Source organism: Salvelinus fontinalis, chromosome 7 (assembly GCF_029448725.1).
Source record: "Salvelinus fontinalis isolate EN_2023a chromosome 7, ASM2944872v1, whole genome shotgun sequence".
Taxonomy (NCBI): Eukaryota; Metazoa; Chordata; class Actinopteri; order Salmoniformes; family Salmonidae; genus Salvelinus; species Salvelinus fontinalis.
Window position 1 is genome coordinate 23,782,561 of NC_074671.1, and position 24,451 is coordinate 23,807,011.

The 24,451-nt window shown below is 46.2% G+C and overlaps 2 protein-coding genes across 3 annotated transcripts in view; both read right to left on the reverse strand.

The window, feature by feature from the left end:
• kcnh2b (potassium voltage-gated channel, subfamily H (eag-related), member 2b) overlaps window positions 1–2,031 on the reverse strand; it is a 292,842-nt gene extending 290,811 nt beyond the window's left edge. The window contains exons 1-2 of one of the 2 annotated variants that reach the window (XM_055928777.1): window positions 1,923–2,031; window positions 747–1,483 (exon numbers count right to left, since the gene is read on the reverse strand). In XM_055928777.1, coding sequence (XP_055784752.1) covers window positions 747–822 — 76 coding nt within the window. In that variant the 5' untranslated portion in view covers window positions 823–1,483; window positions 1,923–2,031. Of the gene's footprint in view, window positions 1–746; window positions 1,890–1,922 lie in introns of those variants that run through there. The other variant, XM_055928778.1, reaches the window with a different exon arrangement.
• Window positions 2,032–2,248: 217 nt separating this feature from the next.
• The window catches only part of sspo (SCO-spondin), a 78,601-nt gene continuing 56,398 nt past the window's right edge, over window positions 2,249–24,451 (reverse strand). The window contains exons 83-111 of the mRNA XM_055928779.1: window positions 24,377–24,412; window positions 23,893–24,057; window positions 22,763–22,975; window positions 22,351–22,518; window positions 21,627–21,761; window positions 21,227–21,467; window positions 20,973–21,125; window positions 20,762–20,808; window positions 20,354–20,524; window positions 20,064–20,240; window positions 19,560–19,715; window positions 17,556–17,820; window positions 17,206–17,252; window positions 16,418–16,654; window positions 16,108–16,269; window positions 15,862–15,978; window positions 15,316–15,454; window positions 13,889–14,085; window positions 13,459–13,629; window positions 12,726–12,853; window positions 12,402–12,544; window positions 9,830–9,876; window positions 9,277–9,441; window positions 8,415–8,623; window positions 7,211–7,306; window positions 6,205–6,265; window positions 5,699–5,829; window positions 5,048–5,198; window positions 2,249–2,935 (exon numbers count right to left, since the gene is read on the reverse strand). Of these exons, the coding sequence (XP_055784754.1) occupies window positions 2,913–2,935; window positions 5,048–5,198; window positions 5,699–5,829; window positions 6,205–6,265; window positions 7,211–7,306; window positions 8,415–8,623; window positions 9,277–9,441; window positions 9,830–9,876; window positions 12,402–12,544; window positions 12,726–12,853; window positions 13,459–13,629; window positions 13,889–14,085; window positions 15,316–15,454; window positions 15,862–15,978; window positions 16,108–16,269; window positions 16,418–16,654; window positions 17,206–17,252; window positions 17,556–17,820; window positions 19,560–19,715; window positions 20,064–20,240; window positions 20,354–20,524; window positions 20,762–20,808; window positions 20,973–21,125; window positions 21,227–21,467; window positions 21,627–21,761; window positions 22,351–22,518; window positions 22,763–22,975; window positions 23,893–24,057; window positions 24,377–24,412 (4,151 nt within the window). The 3' untranslated portion in view covers window positions 2,249–2,912. The remainder of the gene's footprint in view (window positions 2,936–5,047; window positions 5,199–5,698; window positions 5,830–6,204; window positions 6,266–7,210; window positions 7,307–8,414; window positions 8,624–9,276; window positions 9,442–9,829; window positions 9,877–12,401; window positions 12,545–12,725; window positions 12,854–13,458; window positions 13,630–13,888; window positions 14,086–15,315; window positions 15,455–15,861; window positions 15,979–16,107; window positions 16,270–16,417; window positions 16,655–17,205; window positions 17,253–17,555; window positions 17,821–19,559; window positions 19,716–20,063; window positions 20,241–20,353; window positions 20,525–20,761; window positions 20,809–20,972; window positions 21,126–21,226; window positions 21,468–21,626; window positions 21,762–22,350; window positions 22,519–22,762; window positions 22,976–23,892; window positions 24,058–24,376; window positions 24,413–24,451) is intronic.

The following is a 24,451-nucleotide window of genomic DNA, read 5'->3' on the forward strand; positions in this document are numbered from 1 at the left end:
AGATTCCATTTAATCGTGAGAGACCAAATACTTTCATCTCAGCAGAATTTGAGACTGTGACTGTACTGTACGCACAGTGTGAATGTGTAAACTCTAGGACTTGGTTGGCTATCTCCTGTGTTCAATGTGATTGGTCAGTCGTCTTCTGGGCATTGCTCGATATGTACATACAGTATGCACAGAATTAGAGTTGAATGTAAAAAACATCCACAAATATATGTTTATAACATATCATGTCACCTACCCACAGCAAAAGAAGTGCAAATAATTTAGTTTGAAGTGATTGGACTTTGTTTTACAATATGGTTTATTTAATTTATGGTGCTGAGGTGATTATTTTCATTCCATTTTAAAAATGTACAGGCAAGCTGTATTTTGCAACATTGTGTTAATTAACTTCACTCAATAATTTCATAGCAGCATCATTTGTTATGTTTTCATTTTCAGTCTGCTCTCATAACAAGTCCTCATAACATGTGCAAAACCTAAATCTCCAGAGTGTAGGCCTATCACTATTCTCAAGAGAATAAATTACTCAATATTATTTGCATCATATTTGTCCAATATTTGCAAAAGAGCAGGTCACATTTTTCTTACCATGCAAAGAAAAATAAATGTGGTAGGCTTATGTTACCGAAGGTTGTCATCCAATTTGTTTAGGCTATGTATTCATAGGCTAATAGACACGAACTGATTATTGGAACCAAATGATAAATCTTCATGCATGCAATAATCAAACCACTTACTTTGACTATCGAATTTCCTAATGATGGTATCGAGGAAAGTATTCTGTGGTGCCACGTGACCCCTTCGGACGGGCATCTTTGCTGTACGCTATCCCACTGGAGTTGTTGGACTTTCTGTCGCCGATGCTGACCTCTACGTCGACGAGTCCCGACAAACGGACGACATTCACTGTGCTCTCGTCATAGAATAATAAATACTGTAATCCTCGACCTACGTTTTTGTAACTTCATGAGATGGACCAAGTGGACAGTCCTCTAAGTGAAAAGTAGCGTTCTAGAAATGAGCGTCCACTTTATTTGCGCGCCAGGGGGATCGCGAGGCAGTTTCCAGTTTCCAAAGAGAGGAACCCGTGTTTGTTTACGTCCCTTGAGCTGTCAAAAATGATATCCTCTCAGGTGAATGGCTACTTCTTGTCATTTGTCATTGCAGACTCTGGGGAGGGGGAGTCGGTCAGCCTGCCAAGGAACCTTGGTTTTGCCATAGTTGCGTCCTTTTTTCTCTCCTACTGGCCTTATTCTTCCCTGTTTCCGTGCACCCGATGGAAGCAACAGAGAGAAACCAGTAGTCTAGTTGAAGAAAACGTAGGGTAACGTCGTCCGTACTAGTTCGTTGAGATGTGATCGCTCTGGAGGAGAGTGGTCTGTGCGCTCAACATTGATGATTTCTGCTTACCAGTGGTGGCGACTGCGCCTCTTTAACCCTTCGTCGTCGGCAAATAGAACTGTTGAAATATTGGCTGACAATAGAAAGCACAACCTCGTCAGCCATGACATATAATCATAATTTTGATAATTATGTGGTCAGTAATATAAATATCCTACATTAATTCAGCCCATCTAGCATAGAAGCAGCGCAGGCGAATTAACAAAGGGAAAGAGATGCGACTATTCTGAAGAACTGCCTGCTGTAACTACAGAGAGCTAACAGCATCTGGTTTAAAATAGGTTCAACCAAACAGCTGCCTCTGTTGTCAAACGGTTAGGTGTCTGTGACAGTCCACACAGGTGCAGCTGCATTTACATTCACAGGTGTAGGCTAACCCACATGACATCACTGCGTGGGCTAAGGTTTTCACCGAGCTGGCACACACAACAGTCGTTATTCAGTGTGAGGCTGTGAGTCTAATTCCACATTAAAGGTGAAATTGCAATCGAAAATCCAATGCGTTGACTCACCTCTTTGACAAAATGCGCTTTTTTGAGACTGTGCGCTTTGTTCATTTCATGGAAGGATGCTGGGACTTCACCCTCAGTTGTCTCATAATGAAGGGGCTTCAGACCAGCAGACACGTCACTGCCTATGCAAGAGCACTGGATGTGGGGTTCCCCTTTCGTCACAAGTGCGTGATAGACAAAGGGCGCGCCCCGCGTGCAGTATGCATGTTGTTGGTACTGTCTGATCCACTTTGATGTCGTTTTACAGCATGAAGCTCAACTCTCCCAACCGATACACAGTATCCTCTTAACTAAATACAAAAAAAAACACACAATAACACATGCTGTCCTGATAGACTTTAATAATGTATTTTATTTTTAAGGCGGTAATGTGAAGTGGAGGGGGATCAATAGCGCTCCGCGGGGCTGCGAGCTTCCCCCCTCTCGTTCCAACTCCCTTATTTAGTCAGGAGGAGAGAGGACACAGTCACGCGGTAGTCTCATGTATGCGTCCCCCAGTGAGCTCTTCCAGCCTGCCTTCTGTTGTGAAACGCTCTCTCTCTCTCGCTCTCTTTCTCTCTGAGACCTCTTGTTTCAATTTTACACGCCAGTCTTTTCACAGAGACATGCATAGGATATGTGCATAGATTTACCAAATCTACTGTTATAGATGTCACATTCAGCAGCAAACATAATATTACATCATCTTTAAATATGTATATATATTTTACAGAATAATACATTGAAACAGAAAATGTTTTCATAAAAACCACTAGTGATTTATTAGAAAAATAGCAAAACACTGTACAGTGTAAAGGATCTGAGAGTTTCAGAAGGCACTCTATGATTGTTGATACAGTGTAAAGGATTTGAGAGTTTCAGAAGGCACTATGATAGTTGATCCAGTCATATAATGACTATGGACCACAGGAAATCAGGACACCTGGTCTGTCCACCCGTCTGTCTGTCTGTCCCTCTGCATACACACACACTAGGCCTATACACACACACTCAGCGTCTGGACAGATCTCCCCCTGTGTATGAAAAGAATACAAACACACCCATGAAATAAGAGGTATTGAAGATAATTGCTTTGTAATAACAAACATATATCGTGTTTCTACATCTGCATCGCTTGCTGTTTGGTGTTTTAGGCTGGGTTTCTGTGTAGCATTTTGTGACATCGGCTGATGTAAAAAGGGCTTTATAAATAAATACATTTGATTGGTATCAAGAGTAACACAGATTGGCAGCTGTGATTTTCCTTAAATGTAGTCTTCATGCCTCCCGAGTGGCGCAGCAGTCTCACATGCTGACCACACCGCCCGAGTCGCGTGCGTGAGTGTTTTGCAAAATAAATGGACACATACATGTTATTCTATCATTGCCCACACACTGCACGCGCGCGTCAACGAGCGTCTGCGTAGCCAGGTGCTAAAATAGGACTTGGTTCTATCTGTGAAGCTTCACGCGCTGCAAGTCCCGCCACTCCCATCTCCTCATTGGTTTTTAGGAGCATATACCCACGTGGGTGATTTAAAGATGGACTGAGGTCCACACTCCAGTCCAGTTGGTGGTGGTAATGCACCTTATAGTGTGTTGTCAATCGCCATATAAAGTCCAAAGAAGAAGAAGAAGCCTGAAGGAGGAGAGATTACTAGAAACAAACTCGGTTTACCCTTTTATCTGTGGATTAATTGTTGGACTAGAGGACCTTGTGCATTTCAGGTAAAATAACAACCCAATGTTCATATCCCAGGACAAATTAGCTAGCAACAGCAAGCTAGCTGGCTAAATTGCCATAAATGTTTAATGCTTTTCGATCTGTCCCCAAATCAATATAATTGGTTTAGAGTTCATTTTGAAATTTCAACCTACTTGTCCTGATTGCGTCTGGTGTGGGAGGAGAAAATAAACATGCGCGATGCAGTGTGGGCAGCATGTATGGCACTGCATCGCAGTGCTTGAGGCTTCACTACAGATCCGTGTTCGATCCCGGGTTGTGTCGCAGCCGGCCATGAGGCGACGCACAATTGGCACAGCATCGTCCAGGTTAGGGGACGGTTTGGCCGGCCGGGATATCCTTGTCCCATCACACTCTAGCGACTATGGCGGGCCTGTCGCATGCACGCTGACACAGTGTTTCCTCCGACACATTAGTGCGGCTGGCTTCCGGGTTCAGCGAGCAGTGTGTCAAGAAGCATTGCAGCTTGGCAGGGTCGGGTTTCGGAGGACGCACGGCTCTCGACCTCGGCAGTTGCAGCGATGGAACAAGACTGTAACTACCAATTGGATATCATGAAATTGGGGAGAAAAAGGGGTAGGGTAAAATTTAGTCTTCACTGAGAATGTATTACATACATTATTTTAGTACACATGTTAAACATGGAATTGCCCAATAAAAAAATCTGTCAGCAGGCAATGCCATCCCAGCTATATTATTGAAGAATCTGAGCGCTGTAAATTGCCTTGTGATCTAAATATCAAATTAGCTAATGCAATCAGACGTGTTGATTATGGATGACTACAATATTTGGTTGTTCTAAGTGGGGTCCGGATTGAATACTGCATGTTGGGAAACGTAAACATACTGAACGTATGTTTACGTTTGGGGGGGGGATGCAGCCATCATGGCGTTTAAAGTGCATTAACGGAGAATGACAAAGAGCGGAAGAGACAGCGAGGGACAGTGGGACTGCAACTGGGTGTGAGTGACAGAGAGAGTGGCCATGACGGTCGGCCGTGATGGACTGATAGACAGCATGACTAACAGCATGGGCGCTGGCAGGAAGTGGGTGGGTGGGAGAGAGTGTGTGTGTGTGTGTGGAGGGCTGTGTGTGTGTGTGTGTGTGTTTGTGTTTGTGTTTGTGTGTGTGTGTGTGTGTGTGTGTGTGTGTGTGTGTGTGTGTGTGTGTGTGTGTGTGTGTGTGTGTGTGTGTGTGTGTGTGTGTGTGTGTGAGGGTGAGCGTGTGTTTGTTTGCGCATAAAAGTTCATTTGTGTGTGCACATCAGCTTGTGTGTATGTGAGTGTCTGGTCATGTACTGTAGGCTATGCGTTTGTCTGTCGGTGTGGGGGAGGTTTAAAGAGGCTACTGATGAGGCGATAAGCAGGGGTCAATGTTTGCGTCAGAGTGTACTCTACCCACCTTGGCAGCTGGTGCACTCGCAGCTGTGTATGACAGGCAGGACGACGGGCTCACTCTCCCCACTGTCACACAGGAGGCTAAGGAAGCGCACGGGGCTCTCAGGGTCCAACCGGTAGCTGCAGCAGTCACACAGCGACTGGAGGTAAGGCTCCTGAGAGAGGGAAGGACGGAAGAAGGAGGAGAAAGGGAGGGACGGAGAGGTAGAGAAAGGAAGCGTGAGAGAGGTGTGAGTTCGAGTCTGAAACTGACACCAATCACCAGCTATTTTAGTTACCATGGTAACAGAAGGTAGTAAAACATTTAGCTGAGATCATGTTTGTTTTTACTTGCTCACATTTTCACAGTGATGCCATTAGATTATTTTTCTACCACGGGAGTTTAAGAGGAAAACAAAAATCACTGGGGTGATTGGTCTAGGATCTCTCTGTTCTGGATGAACGGATACCTCAACTGGTGAAAAAAACACACAAATGGGGCCTATTGCAACATTACAGAAAATTCCCGAAGAAATGTATTGTATAGAATAGACATGGCTTTCTCTGTTTTACAGGATAGGGAATCAGGTCCACTCTACATATTACATTTCTGTCTGCAACACTGCATCCCAGCCCAGTGCACAAGAGTGGGTGAAAGCCAGCAACATCAGCAAACCTCCAAAATGACGTCAATTTTGGACAAACAGCGCCCTCTACAGTAGCTGACTTCCACGTTGTCAAGACGACAGTCTCCCTTAGTGATGTTCCTGACCTCCGTGTAACGGCGACACTCCACCACGGGCTCCCCTGGTAAGATGAGAGGAGGAAATAGGACAGGGCAGAGAGATAAAGGGAGAGAGGGAGATTAAGAGGAGCGGCGGAGGAAGAGGATAATGATGGGGGCAGCATGGGGAGTTGAGAAAATAAAAGAGGGTTTTGTGTTGAGTTAATGAATGAGAGAGCGAGCTCTAGAGAGAGAGCGAGAGAGAGAGCTCCAAAGGCACATTGACTTTCAATGCCCCCTCACCAACTGTGCCATTATACAACATTGAAAGAGATAAATGCTGTCTTATTGTTCATGCCTTGTGGACAATTTAGGACCTAAAGCACTTTGTTTCACACAAAATATTTTTAGAAATACAGGAAGAGAAAGACTACGCATTGTTTATGTTGAACTCTTACCAGGGAACTCCTTCCTGCAAACTGGGCAGCAGCTGCCTGGTTCCTCCACTTTCACTTCCCCCTGATATAAGAGGAAAGGAGACGAGGAGAGGAGAGGGGAGAATGGATGAGAGGAGAGGGGAGGAGAAGAGAAGAGAATGGATGGGAGGAAAGGAGTGGACGAATGGGGATGGGAGGAGAGGAGAGGGAGGATCAGGTCAAGGGCAGACAAGAGGGTAGGAAAAGGAGAAAAGACTTGTCACTATCTTAGCTTACTAATTCGCAATTGTAAATGAGAACGTGTTCTCAATTTGCCTACCTGGTTAAATAAAGGTTAAATAAAAATAAATGCGTTCTGCAGCATCAATGAAACCAATACCAAAAGATAGCTTTTGGGTGGAGTTTTCTTGTAAAGGGTAGATACAGGTCCGATAGATGTACCCATTTTGTTTAATTTTCCTTGCCCAAGTTCACATCACAACTTTGCCGGTGTCGTAAAGGAGGCAAACTAACTATATCACTATTATTGCCCTTTGTGCTTTTGTGAATTGTTTGTTTGTATTATTTCGTCTTTTATTGTTTGAATTTGTTGTTCATGGATGTTATGTGCCTTGTCTGCCACCAGGTGGCATGTTATGTTTTGTCTTGCACAAAAATAATAAGAAAAACTCCAACAAAAATATGAAAACAAAGGGGAGGTAAGTGTTATTTTTGTAGCTACTTTAAAAAAGTGAGGGGGCAAAATGGAGGGTGAAACCAGTTATTTAAAGGAGAGGTATCTATTGATAACCAACTAGCGATAGCCTCTTAATCTGGAGGTGAGGAAGAACCCAGTTATTTAAAGGGCGTGAGAACAGTCAACTGAGAAAGGGAAAAATACTGACTACTTTGTTTCACTACTTTCATATCGATTTAGCGCTGGGCTGTAACTCACACAACCCCCCAAACCTTTTGGTGTTTTCTGGGAATTTCTCCAGCTGTAAGAATAACTGAGATGTCCGTGAAAGTGCTGTTTCTTATCTCTCACCTCTTCACACTGCAGCAGTGGGCATCCTGATTGGCACCGCTTCTGCCCGTTCACACAGCGGCACACCAAGCAGCCCGCCTCCCATTCAGAGCTAGCCTGTGAGACACACACACACGCACACACACACACACACATAAAAGCATGCATGCACGCACACACAAGCACACACACACCGACAATAAATATATTGCATTTTCAGTGGCTATTACAGTGCTATTGCCACTAATGATTGAGGTGGCTGATTATAACCCAGGCCTACTGTACTGTAGCAGAGAAACCTGAGGTCTATTATCCATTACAAATGGCACCCTATTCTTTATATAGTGCACTACTTTATACCAGAGCCATATGGGGTACTGCACTACATAGGGAATAGGGTGCCAGAGAGTTTATGGGACTATGAGGACAAGAGAAGACACTTCTAGAGTTCTACAAGATCTTCATGGACATTATTCACGACAACTAAAGAGAAAGAGGAGAAACCGACCCCCTGTCATCACATGATTAATCCTTCCTATAATATATTTTCATTAAATATTCCTATTATGCGTCTTTAAAGAGGTGGTGCAGTTAATTTCTGTAGCACTATAATAGATTTCAACAGTTCCCTGCGTTATTGATAGTGGGCCACTGTACTTTAATGTGGCCCAGGGGGCATGTCCATCATCGTTACTCCTCCCTCCCTTGTGTGTGAACACACACGCACGCACGCACACACACACACACACACACACACACACACACACACACACACACACACACACACACACACACACACACACACACACACACACACACACACACACACACACACACACACACACACACACACACACACACACACACACAATCCATCATCGTTACTAGCCCTCCTTTATGTATGAACACACAAAGGCATTGAATGGAGTACAGGTAAACAGACATGGAATGGAAGGATGGGAGTGAGAGTCCAATGGAGGAAAGGCAATGAGGTACAATCTGCAGTGCAGGAAGGATAGGAGTTTATGTTGGGCCCTTAAGTTGTGTGTGTCTGGTGTGTGTGAGCCTGTCTGGTGTGTGTTTGTGTTTCTGGTGTGTGTGTGTGTCTGGTGTGTGTGTCTGTTTATGTGCATAGGGGCATATAATTGTACTCGTTGATGTAACTTTGTGGGTGTATGTAAGTGTACATAAACATAGTAGTTTGTTTGTTTGTCTGTGTGTGTACCTCTCTCAGCATCCCCTGGTCCTCACACTGGCAGAGTGCGGGGATCACACACAGGCCCTCTGCGTTTCGGTAGAGCCCCTCCTTACACACACACCCCTCGGTGGCGCTGCAGTTGAGTGGCGAGGTCAGGTAGATCTCTGCACAGCTCCTCTCACACACAGACAGAGCCTCCGATACACTCTTCCTCCATCTCTCTCCATCAGGACAGGCTACAGGGGGAGGGGCAGGGGGAAGTAGTGAGACTTGACAATGTTTAATTATAGCTCCAACTCACCTGATTCAACAAATCAACTTAACATCAAGTGGTGTTTGTGCTGCATTAGAACAAATACATGTAACTGCCAAAATAAAGAAAACACTTCAGTAAATGAGGGATACAATGTACAGTATACTGAAAGCAGGGGCTTCCACACAGGTGTCGTTCCTGAGTTAATAAATGAACATCCCGTCATGCTTAGGGTCATGTATAAAAATGCCCAGTTGCCCATTATTCTGGCTACAATGGCTAGCAGAAGAGATCTCAGTGACTTTGAAAGAGGTGTCTGAGAGGAGAATAGGGGGTTTAAAGGGTGTGTGTTTGTGTGTGTCTCAGTCACTAGATCTCAACCCAATTGAACACTTATGGGAGAGTTCCAGAAACTTGAAGAATCTATGCCATGGCTCACTGAAGCTGTTCTGGCGGCTCGTGGTGGCTCAACCCCCTATTAAGACACTTTATGTTGGGGTTTCCTTTATTTTGGCAGTTACCTTTATGTGCAACGAATAGGGGTCCCAGAGGACTGGGATGGAACACACTGCCCTAGAATGAAATGCAGCCCCAGTCCCTCACTTAGGGCCTACATACTAGGCCTCAGACACTCACCACAATCAGGGGCCCTGCATAGTGCCGTACGCTGGGCCGGGCCCTCACACTCTGCCCCCTCGTATTGCTGAGGCTGGAAGACGGTCCGTCTGGAGCTCCGCTGGCCAGAACCACAGCTCACTGAGCACTGACTCCACTCTGACCAACTACCCCACTCACAGTCCACTGGAGACATGCATGGAAGAAGAGAAGGATGTGAAGGAGTGATGGAGGCGGAGAGAGGCATAGAGGAAGAGAAAGTGTGAGAGAAAGAAAGCAAGAGGAGGGAGAGATATGTTTGGTCTGACGCATACTGTCCATTATAAAAGAGGGTCATTTCACAGAGGGATTCGGGCACTGAAATCCTTTGGTGATGGTCGGTAGTTGATAGTCTAGTAAAGGACATATCATTTAATTTGATAGTTTTGTTACAGTGGGAAACTACAGTGTTATCATATGCCACATGCTGGCACTTGCTGGCAGAGCAGATTTCTAGTTTCCTACACGCACTGGCTTCTGTATCAGGTCAACACTGTACACAGCTACTAAAACATGGTCGAAGAGCTATACTCACCATTGCATGGGTCCTCGGTACAATTGAATACTCCTCCTTGACAAACACTTAGGAAGAGAGGGAGAAAAGGATTGATAAATACCTGACACATTAGGATCCAAAGATGAGAAACTCAAAGAGGCAGTTAATCAAACAATCATGCCTCTCAGTCCCTCAGTCTATTAGCTGTGTATCAAAACCCTGGGCTGAAAGATGAAATGACTTACCTCACGTCTGAATCTGACAGTCTCTCCATTACATAGTCTCATGTGACAGAAATAAATACTGTACATAAATGTAGCTGGCCAGCACGCACGCAAGATCTGGTTTTGGGTGCCGAGACGATCAGTTACATTCCAAAGATGTGTCACGTCCTGACCATAGTGCTTATGTGTTTTGCTTGTTTTAGTGTTGGTCAGGACGTGAGCTGGGTGGGCATTCTATGTTGTGTGTCTAGTTTGTCTGTTTCTGTGTTCAGCCTAATATGGTTCTCAATCAGAGGCAGCTGTCAATCGTTGTCCCTGATTGAGAATCATATATAGGTGGCTTGTTTTGTGTTGGGATTTTGTGGGTGGTTGTTTCCTGTGTCAGTGTTTGTGCCACACGGGACTGTGACAGTTAGTTTGTTTGTTATTTTGTATAGTGTCTTGTTTTCGTGTATATTAAATCATGGAAACTTACCACGCTGCACATTGGTCCTACGATCCTTCTCGCCTCTCCTCGTCCGAGGAGGAGGAAGAGCTAGACTGCCGTTACAAGATATGTAATACTGTACAGTATTTCAGGTCTAGGTACTGTACAGTTGATATCGGAAGTTTACATACACTAAGGTTGGAGTCATTAAAAATCGTTTTTCAACCACTCCACAAATGTCTTGTCAACAAACTATAGTTTGGCAAGTCGGTTGAGACATCTACCTTGTGCATGACACAAGTAATTTTTCCAACAATTGTTTTCCCCAAAAATTATTTCATTTATAATTCACTGTATCACAATTCCAGTGGGTCAAAAGTTTACATACACTAAGTTGTCTGTGCCATTAAATAGCTTGGAAAATTCCAGAAAATTATGTAATGGCTTTAGAAGCTTCTATTAGGCTAATTGACAACATTTGAGTCAATTGGAGGTGTACCTGTGGATGTATTTCAAGGCCTACCTTCAAACTCAGTGACTCTTTGCTTGACATCATGGGAAAATCAAAAGAAATCAGCCAAGAGCTCAGAAAAAAAAATTGTAGACCTCCACAAGTCTGGTTCATCCTTGGGAGCCATTTCCAAATGCCTGAAGGTACCACGTTCATCTGTACAAACAATAGTACGCAAGCATAAACACCATGGGACCACGCAGCCGTCATACCGCTCAGGAAGGAGACGCGTTCTGTCTCCTAGAAATGAACGTACTTTGGTGCGAAAAGTGCAACTCAATCCAAGAACAACAGCAAAGGACCTTGTGAAGATGCTGGAGGAAACAGGTACACAAGTATCTATATTCACAGTAAAACGAGTCCTATATCAACATAACCTGATAGGCCGCTCAGCAAGGAAGAAGCCACTGCTCCAAAACCGCAATAAAAAAGCCAGACTACGGTTTGCAGCTGCACATGGGGACAAATATCGTACTTTTTTGAGAAATGTCCTCTGGTCTGATGAAACAAGAACAGAACTGTTTGGCCATAATGACCATCATTATGTTCGGAGGAAAAAGGGGGAGGCTTGCAAGCCGAAGAACACCATCCCAATCGTGAAGCACCGGGGTGGCAGCATCATGTTGTGGGGGTGCTTTGCTGCAGGAGGGACTGGTGCACTTCTCAAAATAGATGGCATCATGAGGAAAGGAAAATTATGTGGATATATTGAAGCAACATCTCAAGACATCAGTCAGGAAGTTAAAGCTTGGTCGCAAATGGGTCTTCCAAATGGACAATGACCCCAAGCATACTTCCAAAGTTGTGGCAAAATGGCTTAAGGACAAAGTCACGGTATTGGAGTGGCCATCACAAAGCCCTGACCTCAATTCTATAGAAAATTTATGGGCAGATCTGAAAAAGCGTGTGTGTGCAAGGAGGCCTACAAACCTGACTCAGTTCCACCAGCTCTGTCAGGAGGAAACTTATGGTGGGAAGCTTGTGGAAGGCTACCCGAAACGTTTGATCCAAGTTAAACAATTTAAAGGCAATGCTACCAAATACTAATTGAGTGTATGTACACTTCTGCTCCACTGGGAATGTGATGAAAGAAATAAAAGCTGAAATAAATCAATCTCTCTACTATTATTCTGACATTTCACATTCTTAAAATAAAGTGGCTAACTGACTTAAGACAGGGAATTTTTACTGGGCTTAAATGTCAGGAATTGTGAAAAACTGAGTTTAACTGTAATTGACTAAGGTGTATGTAAACCTTCGACTTCAACTGTATATCTGTCAATCAACCGCTATGACTTCTTAACACATGTAATAGGCTAGCTACATATCCCCAATCAAATCTACCAATCATGGAATTGGATTGCATATCTTTACAACCATTTTGAAGATATACTACAAGCTTGAGTAAGTAACTGTGTAAAAATGTCTACTGATGGAGGTGTTGATTACCATGTATTGCACTGGTGTTGTAAGACCGTCCCAGAGGCCACCTCTCCTTCGGGGTCATCCAGGGTCATGTTCAGGGTCCCCGGGAGGGAGTGCGGAGAACAGGGACACGCATCATGAGGGACACATGATCCGTTGTACAGCACCTGCTCAAGGAAGACGATCAGATGACGCATAGATGACGAGTGGTGGTTAGATTAGATTAGTGTCCATTACAGTCATCTTTTGACCTGGTAACTACATAACATCTTTTCTCATTGTATGGAAATGTGCGTTACTCAGTAATAAGCAGACTGTCACCGTCTGACCATGCCTGAGCGTACTGACCATGCCTGGGGGACAGGTGCATCCAGGGATGCAGGGTCCAGATACACACTGGTTCTCTGGCCAGAGGTCCTCACAGCTGTAGGGGCAGGAGCCAGCACACTGGCTGAACACCTGGCTGGATGGACACTCTGCACAGGGAGACAAGTTTCATGTCAATACATAGGACCAGTACGCTTCAGTACAAGTGTGTTTCAATATGTCAATAGTAAGTTATTAAGCGTACCAAGTATGTATGATGATATATGTCTCTACTTTCTAAAATAAAAGCATGCTCAACTTCAAGTTTTTGTGTTACCTGGTGCCGTGTGTTTTACCTGGTGTCGTGTGTGTTACCTGGTGCCGTGTGTGTTACCAGGTGCCGTGTGTTTTACCTGGTGTCGTGTGTGTTACCTGGTGTCATGTGTGTTACCTGGTGTCGTGTGTGTTACCTGGTGTCGTGTGTGTTACCAGGTGCCGTGTGTTTTACCTGGTGTCGTGTGTGTTACCTGGTGCCGTGTGTTTTACCTGGTGTCGTGTGTGTTACCTGGTGTCGTGTGTGTTACCTGGTGTCGTGTGTGTTACCAGGTGCCGTGTGTTTTACCTGGTGTCGTGTGTGTTACCTGGTGCCGTGTGTTTTACCTGGTGTCATGTGTGTTACCTGGTGTCGTGTGTTTTCACCTGGTGTCATGTGTGTTACCTGGTGTCGTGTGTGTAACCTGGTGTCGTGTGTGTTACCTGGTGTCGTGTGTGTTACCTGGTAGACAGCTGTTGGTTTGACAGGCAGTGTGTTGTTCAAAGGGAGTAGGACACTCCTGTCCCCCAGGCTGGGGCTCCTGTAAGACGGTCTTGATACGCACTGACACCCCTCCACCACACGAGACGCTGCACTCACTCCAAGATGACCACTCACTCAACACACACCCAGCTGGAAAAGAGGGAGAGAGCAAGGGAAAGTGAGAGAAAGAGAGAGAGAGAGAGAGAGAGAGAGAGAGAGAGAGAGAGAGAGAGAGAGAGAGAGAGAGAGAGAGAGAGAGAGAGAGAGAGAGAGAGAGAGAGAGAGAGAGAGAGAGAGAGAGAATGATCCTTCAACTAACAAACAGATAAACTCCAACTTGTTTAAATGTTGATGTCATCTGTGTGGGACCAACCATATTATTTGGTATCATGTGTTGTATGTCACTGACCTGGACAAGGGGGCAGCACACATGTTTCAGTGTGGACCGTCTCAGCACAGGGTGGCCCTCCTTCTGTGTCATTGCAGGGACGTATCCTCATCCTCTGTCCCGTCCCACAGGACTCTGAGCAGGCGCTCCACTGTCCCCAGGGGCCGTAGATGGGACACAGCAGGTCGGTGCACACCAGGGTGCCATTCTCACACACACTGGAGCACACAGGGACAGAGTAGAGAGGGATAGATTGTTAATTAACCTCTAAAAGTCTAAGCCTTTTGGGGGGAGGGGTTCTACTAAGCTAACATATGGAACTGTTTTAAAATGTTCACACCATGGATCATTTAGCTATTTGATTTTGAAGTGTCTATAAATGAGATATAAGAAAGCTCAGGAAATATTTCAGTCTTTTGGACACAGATTTAACCTCTTTTGTTTTGTTGGCACAAAACTACCTCCATACTTCCATATATTTTTTGAACTGGTACCGGGTTACCTTCAGATGAGTCCCGTGACCCTTGTGGGGGTCGTAAAGCAAAACAGAGAACAGATGTGTGTTTGTGAGAGTCTCATCTTTCCACAGAGTGGTCATATTAGGCCAAACCATTCGGACGCTAGAGCCGTTTTCGTGAGAAGAACAATTGTCAGGATGTCTCTTAGTCTGACAAACACGACGTAGCTCTGCCACTTTCCACCACAGATGCGGTGGATTGAGACGCAGCCCATGCAAAAAAAACTAGATATCTCTAGCTTAAAATGACGGATTTTGATGGGGATATTTAGATTGATGCACCTGTGCGTCAGTAGACTATTTTTTTATTTTACTAGTTAAGTCAGTTAAGAATAAATTCTTATTTTCAACAACTGCCTAGAAACAGTGGGTTACCTGCCTTGTTCAGGAGCTGAACGACATATTTTTACCTAGTCAGCTCGGCAATTTGATCTTGCAACCTTTCGGTTACTAGTCCATCGCACTAACCACTAGGCTACCTGTCTCCCCACTATTACGGTAGACTAAAACAATAGGTGTTACCTCTGTGAGGATGCCTCCACGAAATAGGCCATGCAAGATGCAACAGGTCACTTTACCTACAGTTCTTCATCAGTCATGTCAGATAATCCTCTTCTGATTATGACTGTGGTGAAATCTAGCACTAAACCTTACTCATATAGTAATTTGATGCAATAACTTGTATGTGATAGTAATGATAGATGGCCGAATTCAAACTTGAGATCCGCATGTGTAACTCACACATACAACTTCCTTTGATATCAGTGGGAGATATGTACAAAAAAAGTTACACACAAGTTAAAAGATTTGGCTTATAATAATGACATTTCTGGTGTTGATAATTTTGAGGCCGTGTGGATATGAGGCTCCTACAGGTTCCTAACCAGGTGTTGCAGTCCAGATCCTCCAGGTTCCTAACCAGGTTTCTCACCAGGTGTTGCAGTCCAGTCTGACGTTCTCAGCAGGGCTGATCTCCAGGGTGCCGTTGCCCATGGGAACCCCACAGCGACACTCCGACACCTCAACACAGCCCCCGTCCTGCAGCAGCCAGCCTTCTGCGCACCGACACCCTGGGAGAGAGAGAGAGAGAGAGAGAGAGAGAGAGAGAGAGAGAGAGAGAGAGAGAGAGAGAGAGAGAGAGAGAGAGAGAGAGAGAGAGAGAGAGAGAGAGAGAGAGAGAGAGAGAGAGAGAGAGAGAGAGAGAGAGAGGAGAGAGAGAGAGAGAGAGAGAGAGAGAGAGAGAGAGAGGAGAGAGAGAGAGAGAGAGAGAGAGAGAGAGAGAGAGAGAGAGAGAGAGAGAGAGAGAGAGAGAGAGAGAGAAACCGGGAAAATAAAAAGGGAGAAAGAAAGAGGGGGGGACAAAAGGTTCAGATGGATATCCTCTTCTTGTTAGGGTAGCACACTGAAAGTCACAAAGTATGCCAGTATGTCACACTGATATAAGGGACACAGTGACATGAGGTCATAGGTCCAGTACCTGGGTGACAGAATCCCTGCAGACACTGCACATGCTCCCAGAGGTCAGTGCAGCTCCGGGGACACTGATTGGCACAAGACGCCTGGTAGACCCGCCCCCTGTCCTCACAGCGCTCGCCTAGATCACACAAGAAAGGAGTCAATCAATGCTGTCTCCTTGGAGACCACATTATAAGAAGTTTTAGGCACATACAGTATAGGAACATTGTTAACCAGTTAAAATGTCCAGTAATGGGTTAAAGGGTACCTGGACAGAGGCCAGTGTTGCAGCTTTTGGTCTGGGTCTGCTGTTTTTGACACTGGGGTCCTGGAGGGGAGGCCTGGGGCTGTCTGTGGCGCTGTCTGACCCCACCACTGCACGGCTCCTGACACACACTCCACACACTCCACACACTCCACTGGCACAGGTCTGGGCAGGAAATGACATCAGCATGAACATTGTAATCAGCATCATTGTCTTCATCGTCATCATCATCATACTGCAGAGCGTCAAGAGTCATGCCAGTTGTTTAGTACTGACTGAGTGTAGCATATGCTTAGTGTACAGTACCACCCACCTCTGCATGCATTGGGGTCTGGGCAGAGCCTCTCCTCCTCCAGCTCCCCGGTACACTGTGCCCCCTCTTCCTCCCCTGAGACTGGCTGGCCTGAGTCCAGGTCCAGACAAGCTCGGTAGCGCCGCTGGACAGACACCAGGGCTGCAGCGCCACCCTGGGGAGAGAAGGAGGACTGCAGGGAGGAGGCGGGCACACACGGAGAGCAGGGGGTCCACTCTGACCACTCACTGAGAATGACTGAAGGAGGGAGGGAGGGAGGGTAGGAAAGATGGGGGAGGTTTAGAGGGGTACACAAATAGAGAGGGTAGGAGGGGAAGAGTAAGGTAGAGAGATGTAGGAGAGGGATGAAGCTTAGTGTAGGTCTAAAGTCAACTTATGTCAAACTCAAACTGTTCTAAGATCCATAAAAAGTACTATCTCTAAACCCAGGAAATGAATGTACTGCAGCAGGGTTCCCCAAATGGCGGCACACGACCCAAATTTGGCCAGTAAGCGGTTTTAATTGACCCCCCAAGTTTTTTGAGCTAAAAATGTAAATGATTTAAGTGATTTTAATTTTGGAAATTGGTTCCGAAGCATAATAGAGAGACGTGACTGTATACAAATATAAGTAAGGGTCAAAATTGTTATATTTTAGTCAAATGTTATATCTGTTTGGGCTTCTTGTGGTCAATTTGTAGTCTACAAATGATTTGTAATTATTTTCCAGTACCATGACCGTCCACCCAGGAAAAAATCACCCCGCTGCTAAATCTAGTTGATGATCCCTGAACAACAGTATGTCTTACCTTCACACTCTCGCATGTCACACTGCAACGTCCCATTATGACAGAGGCTGGGAGGGAATAAGACAATACACAGATAGTCATATTACATTTACCTCTAAAACCATTGAATTGTACTATGCAGACTATTTAACTATATATAGACTATATCTTATTATTCTGTGCATGGGTCTATCTATGGTGGCCCCAGGGGGCAAATGTAGCTTTAAAAACACATCTATTTAATGGCCTATCTTAGTGTTCCTCTCTCTTGGCCTTTGTTTTATTATCTGTGTCTATTCTGATACTATGGGTACCATATTGAAACTTTGTATAGATTCTCCTTCACTTGTTAAAAAAGTTAAGTCACTTACCAGGTGCTGCAGTCTATAGTGACCATGTTCCCCTGTGGCACAATCACAGAGACAGGTCTCCCCGAGGCCTGATGTTGGAGGTGTACACAGCCACACTGCTCTGGGGGCACACAGGTCCCATTCTGCTGCAGCAAGCCCTGAGGGCAGTAGCAGCCAGGGGTACACTCCTGTATCCCCGCACACAGCGCCTTCTGCCTCTGCAGTGCACACTGCTTCTCACAGGGGAAGCCACACTCAGAGTACTGGAACGGTTTCTCACAAGAGTCTGGAAGAGAGAGGATCTCATGTCACACACACACACACACACACACACACACACACACACACACACACACACACACACACACACACACACACACACACACACACACACACACACACACACACACACACACAGAGCATGCGCGTCCTCAGAGTAGGCGCAGACCAGCTAGCTGGTGTGTTTACGGATATATTCAATCTCTCCCTATCCCAGACTGTTGTCCCCACATGCTTCAAGATGGCCACCATTGTTCCTGTACCCAAGAAGGCAAAGATAACTGAACTAAATGACTACCGCCCCGTAGCACTCACTTCTGTCATCATGAAGTGCTTTGAGAGACTAATCAAGGATCACCTGCCACCCTAGACCCACTTCAGTTTGCATACCGCCCCAACAGGTCCACAGACAATGCAATCGCCATCACACTGCACACTGCCCTATCCCATCTGGACAAGAGGAATACCTATGTAGGAATGCTGTTCAATGACTACAGCTCAGCATGTAACACCATAGTACCCTCCAAGATCATCATTAAGCTGGAGGCCCTGGGTCTCAACCCCACCCTGTGCAATTGGGTCCTGGACTTTCTGATGGGCCGCCCCCAGATGGTGAAGGGTGGAAACAACATCTCCACTTCGCTGATCCTCAACACTGGGGCCCCACAAGGGTGCGTGCTCAGCCCCCTCCTGTACTCCCTGTTCATCCATGACTGCCTGGCAGACGAGACAACAGTAGTGGGCTTGATTTCCAACAACGATGAGAGCCTACAGGGAGGAGGTGAGGCACTTGGAGTGTGGTGTCAGGAAAACAACCTCTCACTCAATGTCAACACAACAAAGGAGATGATCGGGGACTTCAAGAAACAGCAGAGGGAGCACCCCCCTATCCACATCAAAGGTACAGTAGTGGAGAATGTGGAAAGTTTTAAGTTCCCTGGCATACACATCACAGACAATCTGAAATGGTCCACCCACACAGACAGCGTGGTGGAGAAGGCGCAACAGCGCTTCTTAAACCTCAGGAGGCTGAAGAAATTCGTCTCATCACCTAAAACCCTGACAAACTTTTACAGATGCACAATCAAGAGCATCCTGTTGGGCTGTATCACCGCCTGGTACGGCAACTGCACCGCCTTCAACTGCAAAGCTCTCCAGAGGGTGGTGTGGTCTGCACAACGCATTACCGGAAGCAAACTACCTACCTCCAAGACACCTACAGCATTCAATGTCACAGGAAGGCCAAAAAGATCATCAAGGACAAAAACCACCCGAGCCACTGCCTGTTCACCCCGCTATCATCTAGAAGGCGAGGTCAGTACAGGTGCATCAAAGCTGGGACCGAAAGACTGAAAAACAGCTTCTATCTCAAGGCCATCAGACTGCTAAACAGTAATCTCAGAGAGTCTGCTGCCCACATATAGACTCCACGTTAATAAATTGATCACTAAACACTTTAAACAATGCCACTTTAATAATGTTAACATATCTTACATTACTCATCTCATATGTATATACTGTACCTTATACCATCTTTTTCCCCTTGCCTATGCCACTTAGATTTGTGTGTATTAGGTAGTTGTTGGAGAATTGTTAGATTACTTGTTAGATATTACTGCACTGTCGGAACTAGAAGCACAAGAATTTCACTACACTTGCATTAACATCTGCTAACCATGTGTATGTGACCAATAACATTTGATTTGACAGAGAAAACCCACTGATAGCATTACTATGTGGCCTCACCATGACAGTGGTCTAGTGTGCAGGTTCTGCTCTGGGTGTCCAGACGGGAACAGTGCTGTCCCTTGGTGGCTGGTGAGAGCGGTGCGCGGTGACGCTGCTGCCTCTGGGACACACAGTGGCAGGCGGACCACTCGGTCCACTCTGACATGGGGCATTCTGGACAAACACACGGGGAAGAAGTCAAAGATGGAGAAAAGTATATCCTTACTGGAAAAGTATTGTTTAGCCAAGAGAGGCTGCGATTGACTCTTTGGGTTTGTGTCCTAATTGTTTACTGTGTGGCAGAGCCTGGATACCAGTCTTTCCTGGTCAGATGAAGTAAATCAATTTTTTGGTTTAATTATAATAACAATAATAACTACTAACAGGCTTCAGATAATGTCTGGACAGACAGAACAGAGTATACAGCAGTATCCAGTCCATTCTACTATGCTATTATAGAATGTGCTTGGTGTCTAAGAGCAGACATGAATACAGACAGAAATATTATTGAAGTCATGCTACCTGGACAGGGTCTCTTATAGCACAGCTGGGTCTCCTCTCTGTTCCTCTCCGCCTCTACCTCAGGGGGGCAGGCGCCCTCCCCCTCGCCTTCACACACACACACCCTGCGTCGCCACACCACCCCCGCGCCGCAGCTGCGGGAGCAGCTGGACCATGGTGACCAAGGGCAAAGGTCATCTGGAAACAGGAGACGTGTGGTTCATAACAACAGTTGAAAACAAGAAGAGGGACAGAGGGATGGGAGAGAAATTGGGTTGGGTTTGTAATTGATCAACAGTAGTCTGTGTTACCGAGGCAGGGAGGTGTGTGACAGCCTTGGGCGTCTCTCTCTGGTCCGCTGCAGTCTGTCCCGTTGTTACGGGGAGGAGGGTTGATACAGGCCCGGCTCCGAATTTGAGTGCCCCGCCCACACGTCACCGGACAGTCCGACCACAGCGACCAGGGCGTCCAACCACCATCCACTGTCAACCAGAAGAGGAGTGATTGGCAGGATACACAGCCAATCACAATACTTGGAACGCGATTCATTGTTTTTATCATAAGTGAGAGGCGTTCTCTCTGCAGTGATATGGTTGTATGTATATTTTTGAATGATCAAATTAGATTTCGCAATCCATCAAAGAAGAACAAATTGACGCAAATGCATTACATCAAACTCATCAAATGTGCAGGCAGGTATAAGAAGATAATGAACACACCTCGACAGTCAATATCTTGGCAATAGTCTCCCTCTGGGGTGCATGTGCTGAGAGAGAAAAGACATGGAAAATGTTACAATTCAAAGTCAGTACAAAAATCTACTGTACCACTAATGCCACTATAACACTATACTGTACCACTAATGCCACTATAACACTATATCACTAATCACATATCACTATCATCTATATTTTAGTTCTACGACCTCACCATTGTTTACATTCTCCCTGCAACCACGTGTCTCCCACGGTCAGCTCCTGGTTGTCATGGACACAGAGGGGTGGGCAGGGCCCGGGGTCACATGACTTGTGCTGCACCTCCTCAAACTGGCAAACCGCTCCTTCACGCTCTGGTATTAGCGATCTCATAGGACACACACACACACACATACAATATCAATATCTGACATCCTGTGTATTTGTGTGTGTGTGTTTGTGTAATGGTCTCTTTCCTTCTTTTCTCACCTGAAGCGGGTTCTCTGGCCCCGCCCACAGGAAGTGCTGCAGGACGCCCAATTGGACCAGGAGCTCCATGTGCAGCTGGCCACTCGGCAGCTCTGATTGGTGCAGGAAAGCAGTCCGTCTGCGCAGCTGCAATTGTTGCAGTCCACCTGGTGCCAGCTGCCTGCAGCCCAGCTCTGACCCAAAGAGTCCACACAGTCACACTGCCATACCTGCACACACACCCCGTCCTGCTGCAGCTGACCTGGAACAACACACATATTTATAGCGTTATTAGTAGATTTATACATGCAATGGAAGACATCTGATCTGTGTACAGTACTTAATATAGCTCAGTATAATAGTTCATGTCAATTCATGACAAAACGAATAGTTGACTGTGAAAATGTGACCGGTCACTAGCCTTTTGGGCAGCGGCACCCAGGCTGGCACTCTGTATTGCCCTGGCACTGGATGCCCTGCTGGAGGTCTGAGCAGCGCTGAGGACACTCGTTGGCACAGGGCACAACCTCCTGACCCGCTGGGCAACCCTTCTCATCTGGGACACATGTATGATAGTACAGCATGGTTAAGTATGGTTAAAAACACTTCTCCATCCACCCATCTTTTTTTCTATCCAAGGGGTATAATTTTTGTTGTTGTCAGTGACTGAGGTGAGAGAGCGATACAAAGAGAGAGAGAGCAGAGAGAGAGATAGAGAGAGCAGATAGATCAGAGAGAGAGATGGAGAGAGAGAGAGATCAGATGGAGCAGAGCGGGAGAGAGATGGAGAGAGAGCAGAGACAGAAAGAGATAGAGAGAGCAGATAGAGCAGAGAGAGCAGAGATAGACAGATAGAGAGAGCAGATAGAGCAGATAGAGCAGAGAGAGAGAAAGAGAGAGCAGAGAGAGCAGATAGAGCAGAGAGAGAGAGAGAAAGAGAGAGAGAGAGATGGAGAGAGAGCAGAGAGAGAGATCAGATGGAGCAGAGTGGGAGAGAGATGGAGAGAGAGCAGAGAAAGAGAGAGATAGAGAGAGCAGATAGAGCAGAGAGAGCAGAGATAGACAGATAGAGAGAGCAGATAGAGAGAGAGAAAGAGAGAGCAGAGAGAGCAGATAGAGCAGAGAGAGAGAGAGATCGGTCTTACCACAGGGTTTGGTGTTGCACGGTTTCACCTGGTTCTTCTCTCCCTCACACTTGCGCCCGCCATTTTTGGGCGGGGGGCTGAAGCAAGAGCGGGTTCGGATGGAGCGCCCGCCCCCACAGCGCTTGTCACAGAGAGACCAGGGGCTCCAGCGAGACCAGCCTCCGTCCACTGACACACAGAGAGAGAGAGTCCTTTAACTATGCCTCCACTCTGGGGAACAAAATCAGCCCTACACCCCATGCTTAGCTATCAAATGCTTTCAGATATATGAGTGGCTATTAAGAAGTGATTCATTTCCATACATTCCTATCAGATTCAATTAGTTTAGAATGGCATTTATAGTGGACAGTACAAAATTCCGAACGCAAACAGCATGCACAGTAGCTGTCTATTACAGTGTCAGTGCACCAACCTCGACAGGCCTTTATGTTACAGAAGCGATTCTCCAGGTTACCCCCCAGTATGTCATCACACCAGGAACCGTTGACCCCGGGGCTCAGGAAGGTGCGTAACCTCTGCTGCTGACCCACGCCGCAGGAGCGGGAGCACGCCGCCCACTCGCCCCACTCCATCCACGTGCAGTTCCTCTGGGCGCAGTCGTCCCCTACACACACCCCACCGCCGTCTGGTAACACACACAGCAAAAGACAGACATACATGATAGTGAGGGCTGTGGTATTTCAAAATAAGGGACACTGCTGACATGAAGGAGATGAAGAAGGAGCACTGAAGCCTGCAGCCTGATTTACATTATACATCCATGCCACAGGAGGTTGGTGGCACCTTAATTGGGGAGAACGGGCTCATCAATCAATCAATCAATCAATTTTATTTTATATAGCCCTTCGTACATCAGCTGATATCTCAAAGTGCTGTACAGAAACCCAGCCTAAAACCCCAAACAGCTAGTAATGCAGGTGTAGAAGCACGGTGGCTAGGAAAAACTCCCTAGAAAGGCCAAAACCTAGGAAGAAACCTAGAGAGGAACCAGGCTATGAGGGGTGGCCAGTCCTCTTCTGGCTGTGCCGGGTGGAGATTATAACAGAACTATGCCAAGATGTTCAAAAATGTTCATAAGTGACAAGCATGGTCAAATAATAATCATGAATAATTTTCAGTTGGCTTTTCATAGCTGATCATTAAGAGTTGAAAAACAACAGGTCTGGAACAGGTGGCGGTTCCATAACTGCAGGCAGAACAGCTGAAACTGGAATAGCAGCAAGGCCAGGCGGACTGCGGACAGCAAGGAGTCACCACGGGCGGCAGTCCCGACGCATGGTAAAGACTGGAGTGCTATCAGTGGAATGGTATTAAATACGTGACATTACACTCGCTCCCTTGCAGCCATTATTATGAGCTGTCCTCCCCGTCAGCAGCCTCCACTGATCCATGCTTAAAATGTTTGTATTTTTCACTTCCCTACTGTACTGAAAAAGGACACAATCAACCCGACAGAAAATACACATAGGACTACTGCATTAGAGCTAAGGGAACAGTAGCTGGACATTAGGATATTGGGTTGGGGAAGAAAGGGGACCTTACCAGGACACTGGGGCAGGTTGCAGGCCTTCTCCTGACGGGTGTCCCCTGAGCAGGGGGGTCTGACACACCGCCTCTGACGGGACTTGAGGGCCGGGGTCAGGGAATCGCTACACGACCGAGAGCAGGTGGTCCACGACGACCACTGAGAGAAGCCTGCATCCTCATCTACAGGGAGGGAGGGAGATCATTTGAGCCTCAACAAGTCTTTATTGTACAATTAACAAGTTCATAGAACACAATAGTTCATACTGTAGATAGAACATTTACAGTGGGGAAGTAAGAAGTGTGTGTGAGAGAGAGAGAGAGAGAGAGAGAGAGAGAGAGAGAGAGAGAGAGAGAGAGAGAGAGAGAGAGAGAGAGAGAGAGAGAGCGAGAGAGAGAGAGAGAGAGAGAGAGAGAGAGAGAGAGAGAGAGTGGGGAGGCTCAATAGTGAGACAGACAGAGGTCTCTAGGGTAGGAAGCCCTGTGGTGTGTGGAGTGTTACCTGGTAGAGAGGGCTCTTCTGTGGGGCCGATGATCACTGTAAAGGATTACAAAAGGATTACAAAAGGATTACAAA